This window comes from Morone saxatilis, unplaced genomic scaffold (assembly GCF_004916995.1).
Source record: "Morone saxatilis isolate NCDOM2014 unplaced genomic scaffold, NCSU_SB_2.0 Contig18, whole genome shotgun sequence".
NCBI classification, from domain to species: Eukaryota; Metazoa; Chordata; class Actinopteri; family Moronidae; genus Morone; species Morone saxatilis.
The window spans coordinates 15471835-15483536 of record NW_023339740.1 but is presented as its reverse complement, the minus strand read 5'-3'; the positions used below and the strand labels follow the sequence as shown (position 1 = coordinate 15483536).

At 38.3% G+C, this 11702-nt stretch overlaps 1 protein-coding gene across 1 annotated transcript; it reads right to left on the bottom strand.

Moving 5' to 3' along the window:
• Positions 1-4309: 4309 nt before the first annotated feature.
• On the bottom strand, positions 4310-11405 carry LOC118328559 (aminoacylase-1-like). Its single transcript, XM_035662328.1, has 15 exons — positions 11315-11405; positions 10811-10953; positions 9706-9770; positions 9490-9594; positions 9301-9395; positions 9030-9106; positions 8173-8262; positions 6971-7027; positions 6785-6858; positions 6626-6675; positions 6056-6200; positions 5827-5895; positions 5663-5742; positions 5112-5172; positions 4310-4954 (listed from the first exon to the last, which is right to left on the bottom strand). The coding sequence occupies exons 2-15, from the start codon at positions 10935-10937 to the stop codon at positions 4790-4792; spliced, it is 1260 nt and encodes a 419-aa protein (XP_035518221.1). The 5' UTR covers positions 10938-10953; positions 11315-11405; the 3' UTR covers positions 4310-4789.
• Between the last annotated feature and the right edge of the window lie 297 nt (positions 11406-11702).

Here is an 11702-nt window from a genome sequence, read left to right as displayed (position 1 = left end):
CTGGTTTTCGTGATTCAATCACTACAGATTCATATTTTAAATAATCATATGATACATTTATAAAATACAACACATTGTTAAACTTTAAACATCAGACATTTTTGGCTTGTGACCTTTTATAAAAATAAAAAAGCTAGTGTGGGCCCCCTGATGTTTCAGATGAGCATGGATGGGTTTCTGAAGGGCCAGAGGCCAGAGCCTCTGTTTGAAATGTTCTTGTTGGAAAGTAACTGAGTTAAAAGTCGGTATGATTTCGTGATGACATCTTTGTATTCTCTTGCTTTTGAGTATCTGCCAACCAAATCCAATCCAATTTTGTTTATTATTTACTTAATATTACAGTAAAATTAGTGAAGCAATTTGAATCAGTTTGATAGCAGCTCTGCTTTAAGAAAATGCAGGCTTTCTTTGATAGTTTCAATATTTTGTCAGGTGTGCTGTATTTTATTTAATATCTGTGCAGAGGAGTGTCAGTAAGAAGCTTTGGACGGGAGCCAGATAGCCTTTCTTCATCTCCACTGTGAATAAAAAAGCATTCAGGTTCAACTGAATCAACAGCAGTACTTTTAGAGCCCTGCAAAATGACAGAGAAGCAACATTACTGCAAACAATGCAGCTGTCCATTAATGCAACTGAACGTATGATGGGGTTCTTGAATGCAACAAAAAGGGACAACTGCTTAATTACATACAAGGCAAAGCAAACAACTGCCCTGAGTTTCAGGATCTTTACAAGTCTATGGATCAATCAATGGAGCAGCGAAACTAACCAAAATGCAGCAACAGCTTACCAGACAAGTCAAAAAATATAACTAAACATATCAATACATAATATTAATAATTAAACAATTATTATATAAAGTTTTATACTTTTGGTAAAATAAATGAAAACTATTTCATTAGCTCGTTATTTTTCAGCTCTCTTCAATAAATATTATTTATGAATGTATTCAAGAGTCATCTGAGGGCCACATGCAATTGAATTGAATTTATCGTTACTGTTATTAATCCTATAGTTACATGTCAAAACACCTGCTGTGAAAAATGCCTGTTGAAGTTGCTTTGTAATGTAGTTTACTGTGGCCATTACTGGGAACGTGGAGATGACAGGTGCATACACAGTGCAATATGTGGGGTGTCAACAAGGGCCCAACAGCAAGTTTCCCCCTGAAGCTCGTATATTAACCCGAACAGGTTAATCCCCCCCCCCCCCCCCCCCCCCCTCCCCCTCCCAGATGAGCATGCAAAACACTAAATTATGGAAAATTATAGAAAAATGAGGGATTACATAAGTGCATATACATTGCACTTTTGAGTCCAGTGTGGTTCTGGTAGCGTGAACATGATTCTGTTATCCTGCATCTTGCCTTAATAAAGAATGTGATGTGCACACAACTCCCTTTTTGCATTATTGCACATAAATACATAATAGATTGTGTTAAATCATTAAGGGAGATTTAAACCTTTAAGGAGATCTAACTGAATAAATAGTAAAGTCAATTTTTTCTTATATCCCCAGATGAAAAATTTGTGATTAATGAAAAATATTTAGATAAATAGATGGCCTAAATAAAAAAACAAAACAGATATATAAATGGCATTATGTAATAAAATATCAAACTGATGAATAACCTTTACGTCACTTTTTTCTCTCCCATTTACCTTTTACTGACTTTTTATTTTCACCATGTCACTAATATTTAATTCATAAACTACATATTGTGTGTGTGTGTGTGTGTGTGTGTGTGTGTGTATAGAGCAAATGCAGGCAAACAAACAACAATTCATGCAGAATCCAGTAGAATATTTAGTACTAGTAAGGCTCTGGTAGATGCACATAATGATTTCCAGTGAGCATAGAGATAGACATCAAAATGATAACTAACACATGCTGCATTGACCGGGCATTTTAGACATGTTCTTATATAAGCAACAAAAAAATGTTGAATCGAAATTGGGAGATTAATGATAATGTAGGAAAAACAGAGTTGAGAAATTCAAACAATTTTTCCATCAATTGCTTGGAGATAACTGAAAAATATAAATCTGTCTTGATTCTTTTCCAACCCATTTAATTATTATAAACACTCAACTAATGTATTTTATTATTGACTCATTACACAGCCTAATAGAGTTTGAGGATGGAGCTTCTCTCCCATCTGTCAGCCCTTTACAAACAGTTATGCAATCATGTCGTCTAACATGTCAGACAGGATTTCTCGATGTAGTCAGGACTGTTTCACATATACATATAAATACTATACTTTGTGAGAACTGCAATCTCTGACAGACTACCATTAATTCCTTGTGGCTATCACAACAGGGTCTGGCTGTAATTACCTCCAGAGGACAGTTGCACCGCAGGAGAGCACAGCAGAGAGTAATGCCATTCAGCTGGAAGATTTACACTATGTATGTTCCTTCATACACTGCAGCATCTGTGAATATAAACAGCTCTCCCCAGAAGCAAGAAACCCAGAGAACCGAGACTCAGCACTATGATGCTGAAGATGTAAAATAAGCAGCTGATGACAGAAAGCTCCTGGGACAATGAAATTTTGAGTATTTTCTTCTCATTTCACAGCACTGTAAAATCCTTTTTTTCCTCTCCCTGGTTTCTCTTTCACCTTCTCATTTCATCCCTTTAGTACAAGATACAGCGATTACAGGCGCAAGCCAGTCCCCTATTGTCATATGTCTTTGTTTGTTTGTATAAAATTGATGTAGATAAGACCACGACGGGGTGTACTCGGAGAGACTGCAGGAGGCAGGTTAAATCTCCCCATGCGAGTAAGCTCTCTGCTCAGGTGTCCTTGACCGAGACTTGAATCCCTACCTCACCTTACCTCAGAGCCGCTGTTATTGAATCTGATCCTGACCATGATCCTTTAGAAATAACATGCATGTTAATGACTTTGGCCTCCAAACAAAAGGACCTGACTGCAGTTTTACAGTGGAAATGCTTGTGTTGTACCAAATTCCTTAAAAAGCTTTCCCGAAATAGTAAGACATGGAACTTTTCTTCGAATGAACTGTTTAACAGCACCTGTTTTACCAGGAATTCAGATGCTCGACAGCTCACGACAGGATGACTACACCTATTCCTGCCCCCTCTGGGAGGAAGGATGTGGGTTCAGCTTTTAGTCATCTCCCTAATGGCACCATGTGCTAATACCGCTGTCATGTCCTAGGGAGAGAGAAGACTAATTACTGACTGCTCAGTCTTCTTGACAGTCCCCCTTGGAGAGCCATACACTGTTAATTGGACGACAACTCCAAAGGGAGCTGAACTGTAGATGAGACCGACCTTTACCTCACGAAAACAGCATTACATATCAAAAGAGATTTTTAATTTCTCATTTCCCTTGTTGCACCTCCATTTTACAACATCATTGTTTACAACACTCCATGTTATCCATAATTTAAGCAGGTTCGTTAGAATAAATGTAAATAACCTCTTGTTTAGGCGATAGTGTACGAGCAGTTTTATTCAGGCTGGCTCAGCACTGACTGACTAGGCCAAATATATATATATTTATATATATTAGATTTTAAAATGTAATTGTTTTTTGTCTGTCTGAACAATAGAAAATGCATCATTCTACTAAATATCAGCTATTTGACTGCATCAACAACTATGTAGCAGTTCTGTGAAACTACTCTTGGGTTCAGTGGAACTTTAAGCTAAATGCTAATATCAACTTGCTACCATGGTCACAATCACAATTTTAGCATGTTGATGAGAATCACCAATCAGGTTTCATCAGGGAGAATTAAAGTTTGTACAAAATTTCATAGCAATCTCTCAAATAGTTGTTGAGGTATTGCAGTCAGTACAAATGCGCGGGAACAGACATTTCTATCCATGGAGCAATATCGCTAGCGTGGATAAAAACATTTTTTATGTTGTATTTAGCCTCTTTGCTTCCATTAGAGAAGTTTGTGTAATAGTAGCTTCAGCTCTGTGCAAATGCATTCAGTATGTGGGGTGTAGGCTGGACTACCTACTAACTACCAGACATGGTACCTAATGGTAATTTAGTGCTGTACTGTGATCATTTGAAGGCTGTCTGATAGAGTCAGTGGTTGAACTGATGTTTGGACATATTTATTGATGTAGTTATGGTAAATTTTATTGCCCGTCCTTGAAACAGATGGTTGGTTGGCAGTTAAATGATTTTTCTGTAGGCGTTCAGAAATCTTCCTCCATAACACAGCTGTAATCCTACTGCTCACATCAATGTGACATCAGGCACAGATATCTAGCACAGATATCTAGCACGTGTACAATACAATATGACCATGAAAGTAATGAACAAATATATTTATTCAATTCCAGTTTATTAAATAAAATTATATTTGTGGAATCATAATTTTAAAATTAAGCTAAATCTATAAAGTGGTAATTAACTGACATTTGATCAAAGAGTTCATCAATCAAAGTCATCTCACATTTTAGTAATTAGATTTTCCATTCTAATGGAAAACATTGTTTACACAATAGGTGATATTTCTTTAAGACTGCATACACACAGGCACACTCAATCAACAAGGATGACATAAGAATGATGTTTAAAAAACTGCTGCAATTCTGAGTAATGCAAAGTTTAATGCGCCTATATCCTGAGAATCATAAAAAAAAAAATTCAATAGTACCAAAGGATAAGTGCTCAGTTTTGGCTTATGATATACACGTTATTATTCTTTGGTAATCTCTGCAAATTCTTCAAGTTAAATATTCAGATCATCAGTGAAATACGTTTTAGAGAGGATTAAAAATGAAGACTTCTCTAAGCCTCATCAGGACAGGCAGGAACGCTGGCAAGAGCTGAGATGAGCCTCTCGAACACGCTGATGCCTTTCAGGAAGACTTGCTCATTCAGATACTCGTTGTGATCATGCAGCAGGATCGGCGTTCGGTTCATTGGGGAAAAGCCGATAGCAGGGATACCCACCTGGATTTAACAAACAAACCCATTACCGGGTACAGAACTGAAGGAATGGAATAGCTTTTGCCCAACAACGTCGGATGTCATGATACATTCATACATAAAAAGTAAAGTTGAATGACTTTTTATTGTCTCTGCCATCATATGCAGTCCTTATACTCACAGCTCGGATGAAACGGCTGTCTGTGGCAGCTGGAAATATCTCCTTTTCCAGAGTCAAATTCCTACAGTGGAGATATTATTAATGAGACTTAGTTTTAATGTTACAACAAGAGATGAAGTGCAGTCCTACAGTGCCTTCGTCAGCTACAGTTATATAGATAAACATTACCTGAAAGTGCTACAGCCTACGTCACACAGTGTTAGACAGGCACAACTAAAATGTCCTATATTTCCGGTAGAATACATAATAAATGACAAAAGAAAATCAGCTTTTTTACTCAGATGCTGAGACAAGTAGTTCTTTCTAAACATGACAAGAGGATTGTGGGAGCTGTGTGAATATTTGCAGCTAAGGTGTGAAATCTCATGGAGTGAATGCATTAAAAGGGTTGCGTAAACAAAAATAGAAGAGAGAAAAATCTTATTTTATGATCCACTAAAACAGTAGACAAACATTATCATTGTGTGTGTGCCTGTTCATCTACTGTAAACGGATCCAAGTTTTCTGTATTATGAACACATATAATGTATTAGTGTGTACAGCGTACTCACATTGCCTTGCAGGCTACACTGAAGGCGATCCACCAAGGATCATTCTCCTCTGTCGAAGTCACATTCTGGTTCATATGTTTCTGCAATGGATGGCAGTTAGTTAAATCTATTCCACAACAGGAACAGCACTTTTAAAACGCAGTACTGAGTGTAAGTGCACTGACCTGAGCAAATTCATAAGTGACATCTTCTCCTGCTTCTTTACACCACTCTTTGATCTGTCTTTCAAACTCCTGATAGGATGAGAATAATTTAAAAGGTTAATGTAGAGTTAAAGGACCAGTGTTTTTTCATTTCTGCCAATAGACCCTCCTAAATGTTACACACTGGACCTTTAACATTAAGCTGGAGGTCATTTCACACACACGCACACACACACACACACACACACACCTGTAGATTTACTGTAGGTGGTATTCTTAGGTCAAAGCTGACGTCCATTTCAGCTGGGATGACGTTGTAGGCCACACCTCCTTTGACCATGGTCATGTTCACTGTAGTGACATCTCCGAGTGTGAAACACTCACTGGTATTTAGCCTGAAATACACACATGGTAGTAATTAAATTACTGTAGTGACATTGCAATGACACTGATGAAAAGGCCAACAGTAGAAACTAACTTTCACTTAGAAATTCACATAGAATTTTCATTCTTGGTACAAAACAACTAATTATCAACTCGCTGTTTATGCTCATATTAATATACGTATCTGGGAAACAAACACAATACTGTGTGAGCTCACAAGAATAGTCACAATGTAATTTTTAAGAGATGCCGTCTACATATTATTTGTATCTACTGTATGAAAACGGCAAATAGGGGAACTTTCGTTTCAGGTCTTGAAGATCTACACAAAGTGTCATGAAATCAATATGTTGTGATTAAAATGCATCACCCCAAACTTACTCCAAAGTGTCTATTAATGAGAAAATGTATGGAATTTAAACTCTCTCAACCTCACCTGTGTTTCTCCTTCTCTCTGAAGTCCAGGAAGGAGTTTATGACTTGGCGCTGAGGAGGAAAGACAGTATGATATGACAAGGTCCTTCTCAATCCCTGTAATAACAGGATTTTATGATCTTACAGTTTTATTAACTGGTTGCGTGACATCAACACGTACCAGCTTCTCTGCAGCTGTGTTCTCCACAAACCTAGAGCCGTGACCTGGACTGCCTGGGCAGTGGATTGTAATCCCTGGAGAGAAGAAGTCATTCTGCTTGAATCAAAATCGACTTCATCAACCTTCAAAACTCCTGGAATCTGATAAGATTGTGTAAATCTTTTACTGTACGTATTTTATACTCACACCAGGGGTTCCTCTCTCCATAAAACACAGTGAAGGCCTCGCCGGGGTTGGCCAGACCTACAGAACACACGCGTACAAATAAAACACTAACATTAGTCTAGTGCACAGTGATAACTATATAAAGGACAAGCTGTGGGGCAAAGAACAGAAGTTTATGAGGTACAGATTAGCAACATAACAAAAGGATTTATGATCCTCCACAAGCTGGGACTGAATTTCAGTACACATTTGCTTCAAAATGAATAATAAGGTAATTTGGCGCAGTGTGCAATATGATATAACATTTAAATATTTGATTGTCAGACTTTGCCCCTAATGACCACCACATAGTGTCTCTGACTCTCTGCACATCAGATCAAACCAAATACTGGCTCTGTATTAAACCCCACAATGCAGGCAGGTTCAGACACAGTAAACATTCACCTAGAGATGGACAATAAATGGATGTAACTGTATTCCTCTTGCAAACTTCAATATATTGTCTCAGTGACATTTAACCAAAGGTTTAACCGCCCAGTCACCTCACTGGAGGCTGCTTAGGAGGACGAGTACAGTCCGTGCGCTCATAACAAATTGCCGGAACATGGATGTCAGTACATGACCTACCTGTACACCCTCTGATGACGAGGGTCACTCTGACCCTAGCGGACATTTGGGTACATGTGCACAGAAAGTAGAATTCCTGCTCAAGTCTTTTATTGCTCAAACTGTAATAATTAGGACAAATACTACAAGTTCACAACAAAAGGATATATAAGCATGGCTTTTTAAAATAATGTTACTATGGGGTCAAGATGCTCTCCACAAACTGCAATTTCCCAAGTTCAAGTCCAGCTGGGGACCTCTCTCCACTGTCTGTCATAAAGGCTTGAAGTGATGTTTCCTTGTCTAAATCTTTCATTTCACAAGATATTTTGTTTACTGATAATATAGCATGAAGCATGCTGTTGCTATGGTAACCTGCAGTTTAATATACTCTACCTCCCAAAATGATCTAGAGTGATAATTATACTTCTGGCAGGATTGCTTTGAGGTGTCAAGTTATACAGTTTTAAACAGACAACAGCCAACTTGACAGGAAACTGAATTTTCCGTGGTCATAGTATAAACTCACCGAGTGCTCCCGGTAAGTGAGTGACCTTCAGTGTTCACATTCTTATTCATTAACTTTTAAAAGATGTTGCAGACAGTTATTTATTTACCTTCATCGAGTGCAAAGCCAATGTTTAATTTTTGGAACTCTGGATGCTTCACAAATGTTTCCATTCCCTTGTGCCCCCCAACCTCTTCATCTAAAAGAAAGAGAAAAATATATCTTAGTTGTAAATGTCATATTTTCATTCGCCAAAATGCTCATAGCTGACAAACATATAGTTTAACTTCTGTGTGTGTAGTTGTGGGCAACAGATTACATTCATATTAAATGCTATGAGGTGTTTTCAGTCATTCTGTCTGATTAAACCTCAGGGAATTAAACCTCAGTCAGGGAATTTCATGACATCGCCAAACTCCACATACCAGTAGGTGCAGGTCAATATCCAGCTTGCACTGTTCATATTTCAACTCCACCACCTGCTGCTGTTTGATTATCAGCTCACAAAGATGAACTAACTGTCATACCTCCTTGCACCACATTTTGAGTGTGAGTTTTTTTACCCATACCACTACATAACAAAAGACACGCTAGCATATGCAAATGAAGTGCACCCTCAAATAAAGGTCTGATTTGTCTCACCCTGAAGGTACAAGGCACCACATTACACTTTTGTTCTCCAAACATCCGCTCCATCTCCCGATCACCTCTATTGAAGCCAGAACAATGAACAAATTCAAGCATGCATTTCCTGTTTTTATGTTATCTCCAGAGACACTCACTGGTCAGAGTCCAGCTTTGTCAGAACAGTACACGTTAACAGGTGTAAAAAAAAAGCTACGAGGAGATTAAAGATGGTGTCAATCAAGCACAGTAAATAAGTGAAAACCCGTTTGTGGGTGGACCACGGGTGTGTAGATGCTCTGAGAACAAATTACAAATAGAAGAAGCAATCAAGTATCTCACCAGGAACAAACATTAAGTGCACAGTGCGCATCAGTTTCCGTCCCTCTGCCTTCAGTCTTCTGACTGCCTGGATGTACCTGCAAAGAACAAATAAGACATGGCAGAGTTACGACAGAAATAAGAAATGGAGTCTGAACTGACAGTATGCAGGTGGAGTGAGTGGGTATTTAAACAAGTGTTTCACATAGAACATAATAAAAAGTGAAGATCACAACAACTAGAGCACAAATCCTGTTTAATAAAACAAGTTATCAAGGCAGTTTATACCCACTGTATAGTTACACATTTCATGTCCTGTGATCCCCGGGCATAAATGTTGCCCTCTGCATCTTTGAAAGCACTGAAAGCATCGTATTTCCAATGTTCCTGGAGAAGAGATTGATATCAAATCTATTTTTTTCCATGTCTATTACAGATGATAACAGGATTGTAACGCCATAAACAGAGACCAAAGCCATACCTGGTAAACAGGTACAACATCTGTGTGGGAATTCAGTAAGATGGATTTCAAGGTTGGGTCCGATCCTTGCCATGTCATGATCGACACAACTCTGCCTGGACAAACCTAAAGGAAGAGGGAATGCCAGAAGAGGCCCGCTGTATTACTAATGTCTGCACTGTATTGTATTTATAGCATGTTTGCTACATGAATTAGACAACCATCACTGACACACACCTCAATCTTTTTCATGGGTAGCCCAAGTTCCTCCGCTATTCTGTCCAGAAAACGAAGAGCAGCATCTGTAAATGAATTAACAGATGGCAGAACAGTCTGTTTAAATGTTAATAATTGTGTAAAACTTCTCAAAACACTAGACAGGCATTATAACTGCTGGTGCTATTTGCGGCAGTACTGTCGGACTTTGGTAAGGTCACAGAATACCAAAGTCAATTCTTTTCCTATCACCTCTCAATTTTTACCTTCCTCTGTGTGAGGAGGCAACCACAAAGTATCACAGAGGTTCTTTACACAGCCAGTCTTCTTTGCTCTCACTACTAGGATCTCAAATGCTCTAACCCTAACAGATATAGTCCCTCCAGCATGCTTCCTAGTTGTTTGTGTCTGGCACACCTCCAAACAAAAAAAATCCTGAAAATAAACCTGAACAAAAACAAATGGCTGTAGTCCTTTGAGGTACAGAACCCTATTATGAAGACTGGGGCCAGCTTTCCTGCAGACAAAACAATCTCAGCTTCCACTACATTCAATCTCATCCTTTTGGACAGGATCACAGTTTTTTGTTTTTATACCACAAGTTAGGTGAGGTGAGGTGAGGTGAAGTGAAGTGAGAGCTTTGCTCAGCAGCTCAGTTTTCTTTTCAAGCCCACAAGCTTCATACATAACTGGAAGTATTTAATATCTAACGGACACAGATAAGAATTGGACTTTGATAAATCAGAGAACACAAGTTGATACAAGAGATACAGAAAAATACATTTAACACTTATTTGCAGCTAGAAGGTTTACTTACAAACATATTAGCAATATATTTTAACTATATGTGTGCAAATATGATATGATGTGATAATATTTGAAGTGAAATAACAGCATCATAAAAGTATGTGAATTGTGTAAACTGGAGGGGGGGACACACACCACACATTTGAGGAATTCACCCTCATCATGGTGCATATTCCCACTGCTGTTTTAACTCTAACAAACTGGGTTAGACCCCAAAAGATAAACAACAAAAAATCCAACTATGACATTTCCAAAGGGAATGTATTGATCTCAGTGTATTATGACATCCTAATATACAGATATACTGCAGATATCTCACCATAGTCCGGGTCTGGGTGGACGGTTCTGAGGCGGAGGTACTCTCTGAACAGACTCACAGAGGGGTCCTCTACCTCAGGAGAGCTCTGTCCGCCTCCAACAGCTGGACCATCTTTATCAGGCAGCATGGTGTGATATATTTTACTGAAGACACACAGATAATGCCATTAAAATGATTGTTCTGTATAAACACGAAGAGCAAAGCACGCAGTGTAAGTACCGCTAGCTGCAGTTATGGCTGTTGTTAGGTGCTAGGCCTGCAGCCTGTACACTGAGCTGTAGTCACCTGCTCACAGCGCCACTAGAGCACCCATCTGATGCTAAAATAGCTAACAAGCCTTGTAGGTAACTTATTATTCTGTATTTAGCTGTAGCATAAGCTATTGCTGCGTCAGAATCGTTAGTTAACTAGGTAGCTAAAAGACTGGTGCTAGTAATAATAAAAAAAAGGATTATAGGACAGTCAAGAAGCTATACTTATATTTTAATATAAGTTATTACTCACAGTATCGCTCTGTGCGGTCAACGGGATCGTCAGGTAAGCAGCCTCGCGCTGTGTCAGCTGACCATAGAGCTGCTGATTGGTTCCCTTCCTGTCCTTCAAAATAAAAGAGCTGCCGACCGAGTGAAAGTCAACTGTAAATAAATGTGTCTTAACGGTTTTGAGGCATTAACATAATATATATATTATTTCAGCAAAAATATACATGGGCTTTGAACTGGAGTATGTACACTGAAAATAAAATGTTTTGATTTCATCATGTTGGCTATCAAAAAGAATTCATCTTTAATGTTAACCAGTTAGTTTTAGCCAATCATGCATCAGTATTTACCTGTAATATTAGCTTTCTTTATAATGTAATTGTTGGATTAATTCAAAAGCACTCTGTATT